The 20,422-nt window shown below is 39.4% G+C and overlaps 1 protein-coding gene across 4 annotated transcripts in view; it reads left to right on the forward strand.

Annotated features, from left to right (window-relative positions):
- Positions 1 to 2,275: 2,275 nt before the first annotated feature.
- The window catches only part of sfswap (splicing factor SWAP), a 51,083-nt gene continuing 32,936 nt past the window's right edge, over positions 2,276 to 20,422 (forward strand). The window contains exons 1-10 of one of the 4 annotated variants that reach the window (XM_079235037.1): positions 2,276 to 2,581; positions 4,211 to 4,374; positions 6,224 to 6,355; positions 8,747 to 8,823; positions 11,586 to 11,811; positions 11,975 to 12,075; positions 13,459 to 13,609; positions 17,519 to 17,780; positions 18,114 to 18,266; positions 18,449 to 18,542. In XM_079235037.1, the coding sequence (XP_079091163.1) occupies positions 2,382 to 2,581; positions 4,211 to 4,374; positions 6,224 to 6,355; positions 8,747 to 8,823; positions 11,586 to 11,811; positions 11,975 to 12,075; positions 13,459 to 13,609; positions 17,519 to 17,780; positions 18,114 to 18,266; positions 18,449 to 18,542 (1,560 nt within the window). In that variant the 5' untranslated portion in view covers positions 2,276 to 2,381. Of the gene's footprint in view, positions 2,582 to 3,509; positions 3,754 to 4,210; positions 4,375 to 6,223; positions 6,356 to 8,746; positions 8,824 to 11,585; positions 11,812 to 11,974; positions 12,076 to 13,458; positions 13,610 to 17,518; positions 17,781 to 18,113; positions 18,267 to 18,448; positions 18,543 to 20,422 lie in introns of those variants that run through there. The other 3 variants (XM_079235034.1, XM_079235035.1, XM_079235036.1) reach the window with 3 other exon arrangements.

Below are 20,422 nucleotides of genomic sequence, written 5' to 3' on the forward strand. Positions count from 1 at the left end.
GTGTGTGAAAATGCTATCAGGTGTCTGCTACACAGGGCTTACTCTCATCTGAACAAGGTGAGCAGTGATGTGTGGTTCATGTTTTTTTTCTTCGTTTTTTTTCAGTTCCTTCAACGCTGTGCAAGGGTGTTCTCTTCTATGCTGTAAGGCAGCCATAAGAAGAAGAAGGGTGCTACTTTATGTGGCTGAAGAGGCTGTGAGGAGAGATGGCTCTGTGGTCACAGAGAGAGTTGGACCCTTGATAAACTGTCCTCCATTTTAGACAATGCCCGGCCCCCATTGCACAACACTTTCACCAGAGCCGTGTGTTCAGTGGCAGACAGACAGACTGCACAATGTCTCCCCCACCCAACCACATGGCTATTCAACTCCTCCCAGTAATGGTGTGGTGGAACTTATTCATTGAATGCTTACCTGCATACTGTCATCAGGCTGCTGGACTGTCACTTACTGTGAGTTACTGTCTCTCTCTCTCTCTATATATATATTAGTGCTGGGCAAAGTTGAAAAAATGTAATCAATTAATCGCATGATCTTTCTGTGATTAACAGTGTTTAATCGAATTATGCGCAAAATTCAATAATGAATGAAAAACTAGTGTATTGCAAGCTTTTATTTTAAAGTAATGTTATCAGAACAATATAACACTCTCGGAGCAACAGCAAGTTAACATACAGTATATAAATATTTCTGAACTGGTCCTAGAGAAACATTTTTCTTTTTTATCAGTGAACAACATAAGCAGTCTGTTCAGTAGTAAGGGTCCCTGTTAGAGTGAGGTAAAGTGGTTTAACATAAAAAAAAGTACACAGCTGGAATTTACTGTGCAGGGGACTTTTTAGTCAGATGTTTTAGTCTGTAAAGCCTACTCTTTTTTGTCAATGTTCAATTTGTTGCAGTTCTAATTCAGCAGCACTTGCTGGACTGTGTTTGAAGGCCCACAACTGTTCTGCATTTGGCCAGGACATTGTTAACGCACTGTTCTGCACAGATACTGTGACAGAGCGCGACGAGGGGATGCGTTTCAACGGCAGATGTCTCGCAGCAGCATCATATTTCATGCTGTACTAAGTGTGCTGACTTTATTGGAAACATTCCACTGCTGTAAAATGTTCCGCGCACGTCTTCTGTTTTCATGACAGTCGCATGTGATATATATATATATATATATATATATATATATATATATATATATATATATATATATATATATATATATATATATATATATATTGTTTGTTTTTTGTTTTACAGTATTCACTATTCTTCCACTGTTTTTACTTTTTAATCACTTTTTGTTGGGTTGGAAGTGACTAGCTTTGTTATAGCCTTATGCACAATCTGCACATTTGTTTATATATTTAGTTTGTATTGTATACTAGTGTATTACACTGTAATTATTAGGCTTGCACAGTTTTTCCTTTTTAATTAAATTTGCAATACCTGCACTGTTAATGACCGTACATGTCCATTACCACCATCTATCTATCTATCTATCTATCTATCTATCTATCTATCTATCTATCTATCTATCGCCTCTCACAAAAATACTGTACATAATGAAACAGTTGCACAGTTGTTATCGCACTTACGCTAATGCTTGCTCATACAGTAGTTGTATATAATAAAACTATACAAACAAACATTGCCTGTCCTGGGAGTTTGGAAGAATCATATGAAACAAAACTAAAACAATTAAGCAATCACAATATGGTCAGCAGTAATGAAGAGTACATGATTGTTACTGAACTGTTAAAACATGCAAAATAATAAGAATCCTCATAACAATAAACTAAGTTCATTTTTATAACACCTTTATACAATTGATGCAGTAAAAAGTGATTTACAATAAAGGAAAATAGACATAGAATGAACATAAAACAGCGATAGATAATATGGCCGTTACTGCACTACTGATTAGACAGCCTGACTATTACTATTTATTTGACCCTCAATGCTCCTCGTGCAGTAATGTTGGGTTGAACGGTTTCAGTTCGATCCATTCACCATCCGCACATTCGACCAACGTAAAACCACTTCAGTGGCGAAATTACGACTGGTAAAAAAATTGATTTTAATTTTAAATAAAAGCTACGCTCCAAAATAATGTACATGTATTTTTAAATATAATTATTTCTCATCGGGGATTATTTTAACAACGCAGACAAATTGTCGTAAGTGCGGACTGGGTACGCAAGTGCATTTACTTCCTTTCCAACATGGCGACAGACGGCACGTAGAATTTAGTTTTGGGGTACAACATCACGGATTATCGTACCATTTGGACCACATGCAAGCTATTTGGTTATCAGAAATCCGTCACTATACTGTTATAACTATCTTATTTCGCTAATCGTCTCGTTTTCACGAGCAATTGGGAGATGTATCGTCGCGGAGCGGCAAAGAAAGACCTCAACAACAAACCGGTGAAGAAGGATGTGAGTGACAGTGATAAATACGCCGACCTCTTGGTGTTTGGATATGCCTGCAAACTGTTTCCAGACGACGAAAGGGCCCTTTACCATGAACATGGAAAACATCTCATCCCATGGATGGGGGACAAGAGCATCATGATTGATAGGTCGGTTGAACAAACTTAGACCGAACCATTATGCTAACCATCTATCCTTACAGTTGGCCTCAGACTTCAAGGGACCACTTGGAGTTTGTCTGGCAGAAGCTTGGGAATACCTGCAGCTGGCGACGATGTTTTCTTTCTTTGTCTGTTAACTTGTTTTTTGGATGTCTTGAAACTGACAACAAATAGTATCTAATGTTTCTAAAATAACGTGTGAAGATGCAAACTCCTGATAGTCTTTGCTAACAGTAGCCATGATGCTGAACTATCTATAAGTTGCCAAAGTATCAGTCACACCAGCTAACACTGCTGCAGTCCAATACAACATTGATGCACATGACGTGTACAATGTTTAATTGACTGTTAAAACAGAAATGACATTGTAACCTTCATCAACTCTATTTATTGTTTTATCTTGCTGCAGTAGTTTGGGCTGTGTACCTCATACACTGGGAATGGCGTCTATTTTAGAGACAAAAGTGAATATATATAAATTCCATAGCCTACGTAAGACTACAAATGATGGCTTACGGTGGGCTTTGCATCTTGGCATGTTGGGGAGAATTTCCTCTGGGAACGCTACTTAATAGTGTAATAAAATAGCAGTCACAATGGAGTACAACACAGAAGATATTTCCTTCTCTCTGTCCTTTTAAAATTCAGTTTTGCAGACAGACCTTTGTGTCTTAGTGTGCACAAAGTGAAGGACGTGGGTTTGTACTATGCAGTGCCACAGTCCACAAGGCCAGAGCAAATTCTAACCAAGACTAAAGTTACAGCAGTTAAGGTGATTCAAAATATGCCATGCCAATAGACTGATTAAAAAACAGTTTATAGGTGCTTTTAACATTGCTACAAAACTGTGGCTGCATGCGATGCAGGAATGTTTTATTGCCACCTCCATGCAGAGCACGTAATGACCTTTTAAAATAGTGCATTTCCTTTTTTGAATCACCTTGATTTGCGGTGGCCCAACTTGTGTTTCATTTGTACAGCCTTTGTATGTGTGTCTTTATCACATAACCCAGTTCTCCCCCAGCAAGGTAGGCTAAGGGGTCCTGCCAAACCCCGAATGCCAACCACAGCACCCCATTTCTTTGTCTTCGTGAAGAAACTGCAACTGAGAAGAGGGACGAACCCTGGAAAATGTCGTCCATTTGGGTTCTTGCGGATAGGTATTTATGTGCTCGGGTTTGTGTGAATGTAACTCTCTTTGCAGATGTAGACGTAGTGATGAGTGTTACAGGGGGGATTTGAACCCTGTAAGGTAAGAGGCGAGTTGCTTTGTTTGTTTCTTTTTTGTTTGCTTTTCTTTTGATGTAGGGTTGTTGGTTTGTAAGACTTGTCCAAGAAGGAAATAGCAGCAGAGAGCTTGCTAGGTATCTTAAGAGCACTATCGACAATTAAGCCCAAGGACTTAATTAGTGCATTATTATATTGTCTGTATTTTGATACATTTTCACTTTAAGTATTTTACAAGTATACTCCTTCAAGACAGACTTACAGAGGTAGAGCATTGTTAATGTAAATTTGTTTTTGTTTTTTTTCCCCCTCCTTCGGTAAGTAGGTCCATATTGTGAATAACACTCTTTGTCAACTTCCTTCTCTCTAATCCTTGTTATCATCCGACAGATACGATGGGCGTGGTCACGTACATGACCTTTCAGAGTATGACAGCGGGTCATGGAATACATCCTACCAGCTGTCGGAGGAGGAGGCCAGGATCGAGGCGCTGTGCGATGAGGAGAGGTACCTGGCTCTGCACACCGACCTGCTGGAAGAGGAGGCCAGACAAGGTGAGCGGGGTGCTAGTTCTGACACGTACACTTATGGCACACATCAACGTGAATCTGCTCTTAATGGGTCCTGCTGGATGATATGGACGTGTATATATCTGCCTTTTATTTCTTGAATTAGTCATCGTTGTTTTATGAAGGCAGCTAATTAGATGATGATGAAGTAATCCTGTTAGAATTTGTGTGGGCCCATCAATCATCCGTCGTTATGATCATTCACCCCATCATCTGATGACGTGACGGGCTAATGAGCCACAGCAAACTCCTGACCAATCATAATTGCACGTATTTTAAACACGATGTGAGATAACTTCATTACCCACATACATGCTATATCTATAAGTTGCAGTATTAAAATGAGAAATTCAAAGGGCGGTAATTGTGACAGAAATGAAGTAGGTCATGTCTTCTTAAAATTAACCATTGATGTTTTCTATGTACAATATATTCCGTGTACATGTACTGGTATGAACATGTATTAATATACCATTAAACAGAATGTTGTGGTATATGATTGTAAACATTGGCAAGTGTTGCCATTTTTTTCTTGCATAATGTTACGATTCTTACAAATTGTCTCGATGCTTGCCGATATTAATTCCCATTGGCAGTTAAAATGTTCACTCTGGTCTCAGGCAGTCAGTTAGTGTTTGAATTAATTAATGTAATCTTTAATCTCAGTGTCCTCTATTAACACTTTAAAATAGATTAACACCAATTTGACAAGCCTGTCTGTACAGACAGAATCGTGGCAACTCTTACCATTTGGTATACGCTTCAATCTAGGCTTCCAAAAACCATAATTTCTAAGGCACTTCCAGCTTTTCATCTCCCTAAAAAAGGAGGCTTTGACGCTGAGTGCAACAGCTGCCATTTCTATGGAAATCAACCCTCAGATACTTGCATCTCGGTCGTTTTACATTATAATGAAACGGGCTGTTTTGATGACAAAGCACCCTTCTGAAATGCAGACTTAATGACTGTAATTGAATTGATAAGCCACAGTTTCATGTGAAATATGGTGTCTCATGCCCAAACTGACAGGACAGAATGAGTCGACTAATGATTTGTGTCACGTGCGCACACACACACACACACACACACACACACACACACACACACACACACACACACACACACACACACACACACACCGCAGAAGGTTCATCCCCCAGGCTAGTTTGCCCTTGAATTTGCCTGACCCCCATTCACTTTGGCTATTACCCATCTGTCCACTGAAAAGACAGCAGGAGGAAAGCATTAGAAATATTGATATTTTTAGTGGCAATTTTGCCCTTGCTTCTTTGATAAGATATAGTTCTCCATGAATTTCAATAGATAAGGGTTAGTGTCTAGGGCCAATCAACCATGTATGTTTGTCTAGTGAAATCAACAGCTGTTAGCAGCTGGCCAGAATAAACCGTGGTCAGAGTTGGACTAGCAACACAGTAGGTTGCCTTGTTAATATTTGGGCAGATGCAACATTCTTCAGGACCTTCTTTGGCTTTTAGCAATTGTTTTCTTCTTCTGAATGAAAAGAAACCAAACAAAGGGGAGTGTTTAACAACTCATCCACGGATTCAGGCAAAAACAAACTGTAGGTTTGAGAATGCCATTAGATTGTCATCAAGCATTTGGTACCAACCTAATAAGTATTATACATAATAACACAACACAGATTATAATACAGTATTCCTAATAGTTGGATATTATGGAGTGCATGTTTTTGAGTTATCCAGTGCTACATTAAAATAGAGAAACATTGTCAGTTTCTGCTATCTGTTTAAAAAAATGATCATCAACCTTGTTGTAAATGTTTCTTCGTTGTGTGTTTTCTTGTTTTCCTCAGAGGAGGAGTACAAACGCCTGAGTGAGGCTCTGGCTGATGAAGGAACCTACAATGCAGTGGCCTTCAAATACAGTGCTGACTATTATGATCCCTCTCAGCCCACCGTGGAGGAGGATGCCAACAGGGAATGTGGTGAGAACACATCACTCACAAACGAGTCAGATAGTTCAGTCGATCAGAAGTGTATGGAGTTGGTCGGTCAGTTGTACATACTCGCACACGCATACACACTTTGTGTAGGAACCATGCGACAAAACCAGAAAAGCAAAACACAGCTTTTAACTGGAACACTAACTCACCGAATAGTGCTTTGTAAACAAAAAAAAGTTATTGGCTGTTTAATGAAATCACATGATTATTCTATGAAACTGTACTGCTTGAAAACCTGGGATCTTTGGAAAAAAAGAACCCTGTGGTGGGATCTGTGCTAAAGTTTTTAGCCGCTTGACTTTTGATTTTTTGTTTTCTGCTGTGAAGAACACAGCAGGTCTGTCTCATCCATTTCTTATCCATGCGGCCCTCTGCAAGTATGCGACCTCGAGGGTGCTGCTGAAGTAAATATTTTGCCTGCAGCGGACACAGTGAAGGTGTCAAACATATTTATATTTAGTTCAATATTACAGAATGATACAGTAAAAACTAACTATAACTCTTTGTAACAACCCTCTATTGAGGCCCTGCAGTTGTTGCATGAAAATTGTTTTAAAATGTTTCACCATGAGTGGTAGGAGGGTTGACATTTAGACAGCTAATCACCTGTGAACTCCAGCTCTGGTTGTCATCCATTCATATCTTACACAGACACACACACACACAAACACACACACAAACACACACTTGCAACTCTTAATATTTGATGTAGCGATAGCTAGAAGCACTTTGTCTCCGCCAGTGGCCTGACAGTTTTGCAGACTAAATGCCTCTCTCTGGGGAGATTGTAGAGCCATTCCAGAGTATGACTACATCTGCAAAAACTCCCGATGCGAGCAGAATTTGTCCTTTGGGAATAAGTCAATAAGGGTCATGTCACACTGGCCATTAATGTTTTGAGCTGGTTTCAGTTGAATCCCCGCTACAGTTTGTTGTCACGTTTCTCTTTCCTTCTTTATAGTCCTCGACGTTGTCACAAATACAAAATCATGAAAATGTCCCCCACCACATTGCTAATTTGTAGCCTCAAAGGGAGTTTGATTTTGATGGGATAGTTACAATGTGTGATAACCACTGAAGTTTACATAATATGCGAGAATTATCAGCCAAATACAAGCTTGTCAACCGTAGTGGTGTAACGGACCACTGCCGAGCCGTGATTCGTCCGGCACGCATGGGAACTGAAGATCGCTATCCACCAATAATTCAGTAAAATATCTGTAATCTTGTAAAATGCAGTGTTGGTGAGAATCTTGAAGATGATGCTTTCACAACAACATGAATAGATATCAGAGCTGAAATATGACCTTACTAACACTAGCTCTAGGCAGCGTATAATACATAATTTAAACGAATAATAACTAGATTTGTTTTAATCAATACAAATAAATTATCATTTGAATTGTGTGTTTTTACGAAGAAAAAAATGTATCTCCGGCATGGATTATCAACGATCTGCAATTAGTACGGGCAGCAAACAAATATGATCAGGGATCTCTAAAAGTTATATTTGCTCTCTTTTTTTCTTTTGTGCTGCTCTGATCTCTAGAATCAGCTTTATTGGCTGTGTGCTTACACATACATGGAATTTGACTTTCACTTAGCGCTTCGTAGTTATGCACAATAAACAAGATACATATAGAAAAGACATTAAAGACAAACAGTAGTCAAGTGCAAATAGTGTGATCCGATCCTTGACTCTGATCCAAATCATGAGTTTTATGATCCGTTGCACCGCTAGTCCATGATAATATTAATCTCACATAACTAAAGTGGTGATTAAGAGCATGTCTTTTTTCCAAACACTGTGGGACACTGTTTGAAGGGCCAATATATTATCACTACATTTGAGGTGAGACGTGAAATAAGACGGTGTGATCGCCTGGAAACTGATTGTGTTTCAGGCCCTCCCATGGGTACAGTTTCCAAACTGTGTACCCATGTCACACCTCACACGACAAGCCAAGGGAAATCTGTAAGAATGATGGGATGGCTGGATTATTTTTCCCATAAATGCTATGTTTTGAATTGAGGAGCTCGTCTCCTTTTATTGCTGTGCAAACACCCTACAGTGCAACATTATAATATTAATCTAGTTTCCACCGAACCTGTATATTTGTATGGAGGGCAGGTGAAGGTTAAGAATAGTGGATGAAGAGTGTCACACATTCCTGTGATATATTTGAATAATGGATACAATGTGGGGGCGGCATGTGGTTCGCCCACTTTTAAAACGTTTTAGACATTCAAAATTAATCTCAACTTAATGCTCAACTGGATAGATATCTAGCAGGGTCTATTTACTTGTCATTACGAATGACTCACACAAGTTCATCTCATTCTTTGTGCCCTACTATCTCTTCACATGCATAGAAGAGGCAGAGCCTGAGGAGAGCGAGGAGCCGTTTGTCGCTCCCCCGGGACTCGCTATCCCTCCTGATGTGGAACTGGTGAGTGTTAAATATCCGTACTGATGTTATTGCCCTGTTGTGCGCTTGCACACAGTTTATTCATACACAACATATACACATGCATATGTACAGTGGGTATCCACTTGGGGTACGAGCTTAAAAAAATTGGTCTGTTAATTCTTGTGCGAGTAGGGATCAGGATGTCTCCAAAGGATGTATATATTTCTGTGATTCTCTCTGAATCTGTGTGGTTGACTGTACAGGGTTTACACCATGAATAGTTTGAGGTAGAGAGCCGCCCAGATCCTGACACATCTCATCACTAGATTACAGTTCAATCAATAGCCATTCAAGCATTTGCTATGTGAAATAACACCTCCTTTCTCCTTCCCCATCAAATGAGAGGTTTGTGTCATAATCATTCTTTTATGATGTTACCACATATTTGCTATACAACAGTACATATTTGCCATATGAAGATATATGTATATATATATATATATATGTATATGTATATATATGTATATGTGTGTGTATATATATATATATATATATATATATATATATATATATATATGTATATGTATATGTATGCGTCATATTGAAATAAGATCCAGTGATAACAACAGGCAAAAACAGACAGAAGATATATATATATATGTATGTATGTATGTATGTATGTATGTATATATATATATATATATATATATATATATATATGCGTCATATTGAAATAAGATCCAGTGATAACAACAGGCAAAAACAGACACATTTAAAATGCATTGCTGCTGTTTTGTTCTATGTGGTGTTTTAGTGTCAGGCAATGTTCCCTCTGGACGAAGCCAACCAGCCACCATAACCCTCAATGACTCTTCAGCTGCTTTCTTATGCATGAGAAGAAAAACAAGCTTTAATGGTTGCACGGTCTGTGTGCATATTCAGTATATAGCGTGCTGGGTATGAAACAGTCAAAACACCCGTGTGCATTCAGAGCACAACATAGCTGCTGTAATATATAATATAATATAAGTGTCTACTCCCTAGAGTGAGGGAATGTCGTTCTCTCATTTCACTGCATTGTGTCTGTCATAATTCTTTTAAGACTATGTGTGTTTGATTTTTTTTAATGTGATAGTTATAGCAGAGAAAGCAAGGGACTGACTGTCAAAGCTCTTTGGCCAGAATCTAACCACGTTTCACATTTCAGAACACTAACTAACAAGTATGCAGAAACCGTTGATTGTCGATACGATCTTCTCCTAAAATAAGATTATTGTAAAGGAAATTATCTTTACTAAAAAGCCAACAGTGGTCACAATAGGTATTAAAATATGCGACATGAGGGGGATGAAATGCAACAAATGCACCTGATCAGATTGGAGCGAGGCAGCGAAAGATTTCCATGTGAATATCACGTCAACATAAAACCAGTATTACGCACGTCCCTTGTTACCAAATGGCTACGTCCGTAAATGGCAGTGTGAAAGGCCCTTGTACTGTATGTCAGGAAGGCCGTGGCAGCTCAGGACACGGTTATGGTCTGTTAGTGTTGGACACTGCCATCGTTTTGGCCGGTGTCCTGAAAGGTAGTATTTTTTAAGACTTTCATCGATATGTTGGTTCTTTTGGATATTTCTGCACTCACTAGGTAATGCCTGTTTAATCATTAAAAGCACACAAGGGAGACAAAATTGAATAATGGATAACTTTTTTGTTTCACTGATTTTGCCCCTCATGTGTGCTTTAAGAATTAATGTAATTGAAATGAACACAGGAAGGCCTCGCATGGAAATGCCTCCAGGCCAAAATGGCTCATGTTCTTTGTATTAAGAAGCCATTCACAAAGTGTGCATTACATTCTAATGTTATGTGCAGCCGTTGGGTTCACTCCCTTTACTCAAAGGGTTGGTAAACTGAGAGGTCAACTGATTTTTACGTGCAAATAATAATGAAGAAAGCTGATTCCCCCCACTTTAATTACCATAGAGAAGTCATACCCTTTGATTGTGAACTTGTTTGAAGGGGCGGGGGCATACACATACAAAATAAACTAAAAACAATACTAAGTTTTATGTTTTGGTTAAAAGTATACCCATTTAATTAAATTGTAAACCTGCACTACATTCAGCAGCACACTCTACGTGCCATTAAATAGGAATTGCAGGTACAGCACTCACTATTGCTCACCCTGTTTGCGCTAAAGGGCTAAAGGACGTGAATTCATGCCAGTTACGATTACATTACTGGGGTGAATATGTGTTTTATATATATTTCTTTTTAATATTCAATTTAACTAGCAGATAGTACCCTCAGGCAAAGTAAACTCTTCACCCATTCTTTAATGAAAAACATTTCTGGTATAAATTAGTTTTCACTTTAAACCCTAAAGTTCCACACAGCCCATATTGTTTGCCCACATTTTCAAAGTACCTTTCCTTTTTTTAATTATTATAATTATTTAATGCCCTAGCTAGCTAACTCACCACATGGCAAATGTCACACTCTATGTATTTGACAAATTGATTGATTTATTTGGCAAATTAAAGGATTTTGTCTACTTTTGATTTGGCAAAAGGTATGTTTCTATCTGCATATGACATGTTAAATACAGCCTAGGCAAATTACCACTATAATTACATTTTATTCCCAGTATTTTACATTAATTTCCATGGAAAGTTTCCACCTTGAATACTCCATGAATGTTGCAACCCCATGTGTGGTACAGTTTGAGTTTTAAGAGTGCTAGTTGCACATGTTCAGTTTAAAACATATATACTAATTGTTTTTTACTTTCTTTGTAGCCGGCAACGATCAAGACCAACAACATCATCGAGAGGACAGCCAACTTTGTTTCCCAGCAAGGGGCTCAGTTTGAAATAGTCCTGAAAGCTAAGCAGTCCGGAAACTCCCAGTTTGACTTTCTTCGATTTGACCATTACCTGAACCCTTACTACAGACACATCCTGCGGGCCATGAAGGAAGGGCGATACAAGTTCGTCACCGCCAAGAAGCCAGAGCAGTCGCAGGGTGAGTCTGTCAAGAATCATCAAGTCCTGTAGTGCATTCAGGAATATCACATCTGTTGTACATGAGCAATCGAACAGAACACGATAATGCAGTGAGACGCTCAGCATTAATTATGATGTAACACATTTTTTCATACATGGATTTATTTGTTTTTTTGCTGTAGAATCCCAGTCTGATGATTCAGATGATGATGGAGATGGCAATTACCTCCATCCCAGCCTGTTTGCCCCTAAAAGGTGCTCACGCCTGGAGGAGCTGGTGAAGGTAATGCAACTAGAGTGTCTGTCCCCCAGTGGGGAGCTTCACCTGTTGGACAGTGTCTACTTCATATTGTCCTGTTAAAACCAGGCATCTCCAAAATATAGGAATAAGTCAAGTAAAACTGCCTGTCAGAGTTTTGTGATTGAGATATAAGGGTGTGGGGAAAAATGTATTCTTAGATTCATCGCTATTTTCTCCTGAACGATTATGATTCGATAAGCGTAAATGTTAAACTCAATTCATCTCAGTGTTTTTACGGCACAGCGATACTTTACAACCAAACCACAGCTAGAGTCACTGAGGAAAGCAGGTAGTAACGCAGCATAAGTGCACATCTGTTGCCACAGAATATAGTGTGATTGTAACCGTGCACTTTATCGCTGTGTGTATAGCTTTACCATTAAAAAGTGTTATTTTTATACGAGGGGATTTGTTTGAAGAGAAGTTTATATATAATTTATTTGTGAATAACAGCAGCTTTTTATGTAAAATGACTCATGCTGAATGTGGTGTTTTTACTATGAGGACCAATTTGATTTATTTCCCTGTTGGTTCCCTTTGCAATGCAGGGAAATGTAACCCTCCAGATCACACGTCTCTTCTATTTGTTACTAATATTGCATTAATAAAAGATTATGGAAGTAAATACAGCTGTTTTTTAGATGCGCTAAGATGAATCAATTATAGTTTTATAATCGCACCTCGGAATCGGATCGAGAGATCCCCCCTAGATATGTAGCTTGAGAAGGAGGTTGAAGAAGTGGTTTTCATTGGACGGTGTTCTTTTAGCTGCTCATCTCAAGGAGAAATCGTTTTTAATGTTGCAAAAGCATGCTGCGATTCTAACTGGTAGGCGACCGCTGCCTGCCATGAGAAACACATGTACATGCTGTTGGTACAGCCCATGTCTGCTCCTGCGTTCTCTTAATAACTATTTTCTGTCTTCATGTTGTTAGTTCTCTTGTCAGTGCTTTCATGTACATTGTCAGGACAGTCATTAGTCTTTGACGGAGCAGGAAGAAGCATGTTATGTTTTTAAAAACATAATGAGCTCCTTTTAACAGGAAGCTGTCTGACAGTTGCTTCCCATCAATAGGGCTTTCCACTTCTCTTCAGCCACTCCAATGTTCTACGAAGGCTTCATGTTGTATGGGGTGAACTATTACATTCTGTATCTAATGATGAAATATTACTCTGCATTTCATGGTTTCTGGCTTCACAGCTTTGAATATGTGGTGATGTATTATGATATCACTCTAAAAGGGTTCCGTCTCTCCTATTATACGCACATGGTGTGATCTCAATGGCTTTAGTTTTCATTTCCAGAAAAAAACAACTTAGTTGTGTGATACTGTTCTATACCAAACCAGCTTTCTTCTTCTGCAGCCTCTCAAAGTGATGGACCCAGACCATCCTCTGGCAGCACTCGTACGAAAAGCCCGACAGGAAAGGAACGGCACAGCAGCAGTGGAAACCAAAGCAGAAGAGGTGACGGACCCGGCTGTACCCAGCACACCAGCGCAGTACACTGCTGACCGTGAGTATGGACCAGAATTGCATCGCTAGGCAACAGCTTTGGTCGAAGTTAACTTCTTGCCGGCAACAAGGAATATAATACAAAAGGGGAGAGATTACGTCACATTTATTTTTAAAATGTATTTTTAAATGGGGGAAAAAAAGCGTGTGCATACCAGTACCTAAAAGATCGGCAGTGTCCAGTCTCAGTGACTTCTGCCCTCTGGCGGTATTTTGAGAAACGCGTCAAAAACAACATCCCAGCCCGCCCTCAGCAGTTTACAACAGATCCACTGAGGATGCGTTTCCACGGTCCTCCACTCAGCCTTCACACATCTTGAAAGCGTTCGGCCGCTGCTGGTTGTTCAATAAAGCTCCCCACTAATTAATGTGGACCATAGTCAGCTATTGATACGGAGGCATTCTAAGCACCTTTCAGCAGAGTATTGAGCTGACAGGTGAAAGCCAGAGGACCCGACCCGAAACATCTCTCAGGCTCACCCTTTCTAATCCACCTGGGCTCTGGGTCAGATCAGACCTGAATTGATGCATGCTCTTTGTGTGCACAACATTTCGATTACACTATTAGCCAGTGTCTAATCAGCTTTGTTCACATGAGAACACATACAGAATCCCCACCAAAACACAACAAATTACTAATTTTAGCTAATCCTCTTTGTGGTAGAAATTGTGTATCAAAGGTACAGTCAAGTCTTTCAAAAAAAGTAAGCATCGTCCTACACACTTTGACAAACGCCTAAGATGCTTTGTAAGTTAAATGGATAGACAGGAATATGAAGATAAGTCAAAACCCATTCACCTCAGAACTACAATAAGTGCGTCCAACAAAAAAAGTTAGACCTTTAACCTCTTCTACTACTTGTAAAGGTAACATAATTCAACAGTGCTCCCTTCAGCTCTCACCTCAAGATATCTGAATGAAAATGGGTTCCATGGGGACCTACCAGTCTCCTCTACAGACATGCCCACTTTATGACAACTGCATGCAAAAACCATGCTGTTGTTTTGCTAAATTTGTTATTTTGCCGATTTTGAAAAAAAGTTTTCAGTATAGGAAATACATAAATTGAGTATGGATGGAAATCTGCGACTTGTGGATTCAATGAGCCCAGTTGTATTCGTGCGTGATGATGTTAGTCCACATAGTAGGGACTAGCTGGGTACTTACTTTTTTAAACTTCTAGTTTAGGAGTCACTTCTTGCTCATACAAGTACTCACTAAATACAGGAATTGGGTTTTAAATCTATTCAAAATCACATAGCAGGTCAGCTTTTCCCTCCATGTTCAATTGGCCTTATTTAACATGTTCCTGTACGTAACGGTGTAAGTTAACGAGCTCTAGAACCACATCTACTTGTGCATTGCAACAGTGAACCGCTATGACACAGAACTTGATGAATTGTATAATTTTGAGCTACTGTAGAAAATAGCACTTTCATTAAATTCACAAGAATTTAAATTCTCAGGGACTTGCTGTATTCAAGGTTATACGCGTATCCGTCCATGATGAGTCACATCCTCCCCTCCACTTCGCATTATTCATCCCACTCATGCTTAAGTACATATTTCATTTATGTTTCCATCCTCCCCTGAAATGGTTGTTTAAAGGTACCTCTGGTCTTTGGCCCCTGCTGACCCGTGAGTGTTAACTTGTCCATTACTGCAATTTATTCATCCCGAGACAGTTGTGGAGGATGTCCTTTAACCTGAGCTTTGCTGCAGTTAAAGGGCTGTTAATATTAGTAAATTGGCTGTGGATGACCTCGCTGCTTAAGGCTATTGATATGCATTGTTGCTCAAAATGGGTTCAGCTAATTTGCCCATCCACATAGCTAACTAGCTATGCTTGCTCCAATCAGATGCTTTCTCTTGTCCTTTTGAGCATTTTTGTCTTGCCACTTATGAATGTTAATACAGGGTGTGGTTAATGAGTTGCTCCATTATCTCTTTTGTACTGGATTGTCTCTCTTAATTTACTGTATTTAATCACTCCCTCTGACCCTCATAAGAGCAGCTCCAAAGACACTAACTAACTTCAGCGTTAAAGTAAATCTATGAAATAAATCTAGCGATCTGATCATCCATCTATCTATCTGACAAACCGTTCTAACTAAATTTCCTTTTTGACCTTCCACTTCTACAACTTAAGTCTTTATCTCAACTGTCAAGTTTGTAAATGAAAGCTGCTGCTGTGGTTTTCCATTTTCCTTACTGGAGGAAATTGGATGTGCCATTAAAGTCAACTACCACAGTGACTAATGTGTTAATATCACACGGTCTCCATTTTGACACCGACCATTTTTTGTGTAGTCCTTGTCCCTGTATTTCACCCCTCTTCTTCCCCATTCGCTTTTCAATAAATAAACTTTGTAATACAAACCCACTGATAAGCGAGATGACTCTTTCACACTTGGTCACTTCTTGATTCATAGTCCCACCGCTGATATCAATTAATTACTGCGACAGACGTATTAAACGCAACACAACAACAAACACATAGCTCGACAGTCAACAGGACACGACACAGGCAGCATCAGAAAGCCCATCACAGCTGCATAATGAACACTTCTACTCCACTTAACTCTTGAGGTTGGACCACAACAAGCACACAGATGTGCCGCAGTCCTGTAACCAATTTGAAGCTGCTTACATTTTGCCTCCACTCTTAGAAATATGCAATCTTAAAGCAAGCTCCTGCAGCGGCACTTGCAGTAATTGGCTCAGTTTGATTCATTTCTGTCACTTAGTTTCATGCTAAATTTGCAGGTTGTGTGCCAGTGTACACAAAACACCCACAAATGGCTCCCTTTTATATTTACAGTAAAGCGAGACAAACCATGGGTGTGAAGTTAACGTAGTACCTCAAAAGGGAAACATTGCTGCTTCATGAAAGGGAAAATCATGATCTAAATCATTATCTTTGCCATGGAATATACGTCATTTTAACAAAATGGCAATTTTCATATTTCTACGCTCACTAAACGGTTTTGAAAGTTTCTATTTCCGGTGGCAGATAACTTTTCCCTGACCTGTTGATCTTCCTCACCAAGGTTGAAATGGACACAAATAAATAAAAAGATTGCCATGACCATACTCCGGAATGACTTAGTAAATCATCCCGTAACTGTTGTGAAAGCAGCATCATTTCACATCAAAAAATTGTTTCTCTGTAATGGACGCAATAATAATACCCTTCACTATAAAGTATTACAGCACCGTACAAACTACAGCCTTTAAAGGGATGGTTCAATTTCTTTCTTTTTTTAGTAAGAGGTACTCATCCATAGTTGGTGTATAACCTACAGATAGTGGTTGGCATGCACTCAGTCTGGAGGAACAGACTACATGGTTCTCACGGTCATGGAAAACCTGGAAAAGTCATGGAATTCTAAAATGGTTATTCCCATGACTGGGAAAGTCCTTGAAAAAAATTAAATCCCAAAAGTTTTGGAAAAGTCATGGACATGTGTTATATTCTCATGTTCATGACGGTTATTTGAGTTTGAAATAATTAATATGCTTTTAAAAGAAAGACGTTCAAAATATAAGCAGGCATACATACAGGCATCTATATAAATGTTTTTTCTTTTCATCAAACTATTGTCTCTTGACTACATTTTCTCACTTTTTTTATGTATACACTGAGATTTCACAAAATGTTTGGTCATGGAAATTTGGTTTAAAGTCATGGAAATGTATTGGTCAAAATGTGTATGAACCCTGAGACTAGCAAGCCTGTGTTCTGTGAGGTAACATGACAGTGTCTTGTCTTGTGGCTTTAAAAAAAGCATAAATGGCCCCTCATACAACCTCGCACACGCAGTCCCTTTCATGCTTTGTGCATCAGGCACAATTAAAGCATTTCTGGAAGGAAATCCCTGTAATACTGTCCCCCTCATGTCTTTACAGCAAATGCAGCAGCTATTTACTACGGCTACTACATGCTTCCTGATGGATCGTTCTGCTTGGCTCCGCCTCCCCCAGGGATCGACACCAGCTCCTACTATAACAGCATGCCCGCAGCTGTCATGGCTCCTCCTACATCTTCTGAGGCTTTGCCTAATCTGGCAACTACACCCGCCCCATCTGAACCTGTTGCCATGGCACCGCCAGCGCCAGCCCCGTCTCAGGTCGCCGGCTCTGCTGCTCCCGCTGTTGTACCAGAAACCAGGTGGGAACGAATTTAACTTTTTGTGTCATTTAATTTGTAGGGTTCTTGGTATTTTTGCTTGGTCAAAAAAATCAAGTACCATGCACCTTTTTTGTGTATTAAAACAGTTTTATTCAAGCGAGAATCTAGTTTCCAATGAGCTTAGTCAATATTTTTCTACCAAAAAGCCTAATTTGCATTATTTTCTCTAAACATCGGGTCTGACATATCACTTAATTGAAACGCTGTAATTTGAGAGAGCAATTAGACGGGTAAATACAGATTACATCTGTTTTAATAGCTGAAACGTCTCCCTCATCTTAACACCTTTTTAATTCCCCCCCCCCAAAACAGCTCGAAACCCGAAGCTCAAGTTTCCGCCCCGGCGTCAGCAGCCATCATCCCCCCACCACCGGACACCCAGCCAGTCATAGACAAGCTGGCCGAGTACGTTGCTAGGAACGGCGTTAAGTTTGAGGCCGGTGTCCGTGCCAAGAATGATCCGCGGTGAGTGTCCGTACCAGAAATAAATCTGTTGCTCCGGTCACATCTTGTTTTTTTTAGGAACTCTTATCAGTAACTTTCCTTTCAGATATTGCAGAGCCTCTTCATCATCCTCTGGCTTATCTTTTATGAATGCTCACCTCTCAGCTCATACAGTATGTGTTCTTCCCCTCTGTCTACTGCAGGTTTGACTTTCTGCAGTCTTGGAATCAGTACAACAGCTATTATGAGTTTAAGAAGAATTACTTCATGCAGAAGGAAGGAAGATGCTTTTCAGAGGTATTACAAGCTTTATATATATACACACACACACACACACACACACACACACACACACACACACACACACACACACACACACACACGTGTTTCTGTGCATAGGAATCAGATAGATCCCTTCCATGTGAACCACTTAACATCCTGTCCTCGTCTTGACAACTTTGAACACAACTTGTATTTTTGACACTTGAATGTGTTCGATACAGTTGACCACTTCTCCATTAACTTGTATGAGGGCTCACAGTTAATTCATTCTAATGGTCCTTGTCTTCTTTCCATCACCATTTCATCACAGCTGCTTCAGAATCATAAATGATAAAAACCCTAAATAGGTTAATTGAGATTGGACAGATGATTGTAATCAGTCTTCTATCAATCAAGCGAGTAAAAAAACAAGATGTAGAGATCTGTAGAGATGATGAAATTAAATGATATCTTTGTTGTGCAATCAGATGGCAAAATTGTTGGCGGACCAACAAGCATGTGTTAAATCTGTAGGGTTTCGTGGCTTTAGTGAAGGGTGGGGTAAAACATAAAATAAAGAATGTAACCCTAATAGTTTATGCAATATTTAGGATACCCTCATTTTGAGAGAGATACATTCATATCTTTATTCCTGACCGACATAACTTTACGTCATTGTTATCTTCTCTTAGTTTTTCATAGTTTTTTCTCTTAGTGATATTTTCCACTCATTGTTTCTTCATTAAGTTTTCTTTATTCTGTTGCTCAGTCGATGCTCGGTCTGAGCCGATACAAATCCAAGGATGACCTTCACACCAAGGAGACACACTGTTCTCCCATTTGTCTCCTGTCATCGACCTCCACACACCTGTATGTAATTATGTTTAACAGCATTTGCAGCCAGCGTTTAGACGTGAGAAAAGGTTGTCTAAGCATTCACCGCACTTACAGTCAACCTTGAAATTAGCAGTTTTATTTGCTCCTGATAAGCGAGGACCTGCCATGCTGGAGTTAGAGGTATTCTGATCTGAAATATTGGAGTGGAGGGTGAGAACGACAACGAGAACAAGGAAGAGATTAATTGGCTGAGGATTGTCAATCTGCTGGCCGGCCAAGCTCCCCAGTGGCATACGCCTTATATGCAATATAACCAGTAACTCTTTCCAACAAATCCAGAGGTCAGGCCAGAGATGAGTGGTGCATTCCCTTTGGCTTTAAGGTGTTGCAGAATGCTGTTCATTATTCTGGCAAGAGCTAAAATGTGATTCATGCAGAGTACGTTGTAGTTTTTTCTCTCCCCTTCCGGTTGAGTTCAACACCTGTTTTTTTGTGATTTATTTAAAATATATAGCCTTTAATTTATATTCTTGTAATTTCTCTAATAGAGCCCCACAGGATATTGCACATGCCTGCCAGCTTCTTGAACTATAGATCCCTTATAGTGTCCATATAGCATTTTTTTTTTCTGGCAGAAAAGCACTGACCTTTTCAACTTGAAACACTCTGGACGCTCTGAACTCAGGTTGCAATGTAAAGTCTCATCCTTGGGAACATTTGAAAAAAGCTATATAGATACCCAGCCTTCATTCTCTTAGTTGTAGAGATTTCCCTCTTTATGTTTTTTAACGGTCCGTGGTAGAAGAAGAGTAACACAAAGAGGGCTTTTTATACTAAAACAGACAGTAACTCTGGAAGATGCCCAACTGATTTGACTAACTCGGACGGCTTACGCATAATATTCCTTCAATTCACAAAAAAAGGGCCTGACTTGGTTGCTTTAAAATTAACTCTACCAAAGATGCCACTAATTTAACTTATGAATAGACAAACGCAAGGACAAGTGATGCATCATATATGTTCTCTATATTGATGATAACTGACGATAACTCCTTCACAAAATGAAAGCAAATATGATC

Source organism: Taurulus bubalis, assembly GCF_910589615.1.
Source record: "Taurulus bubalis genome assembly, chromosome: 19".
Lineage (NCBI taxonomy): Eukaryota > Metazoa > Chordata > Actinopteri > Perciformes > Cottidae > Taurulus > Taurulus bubalis.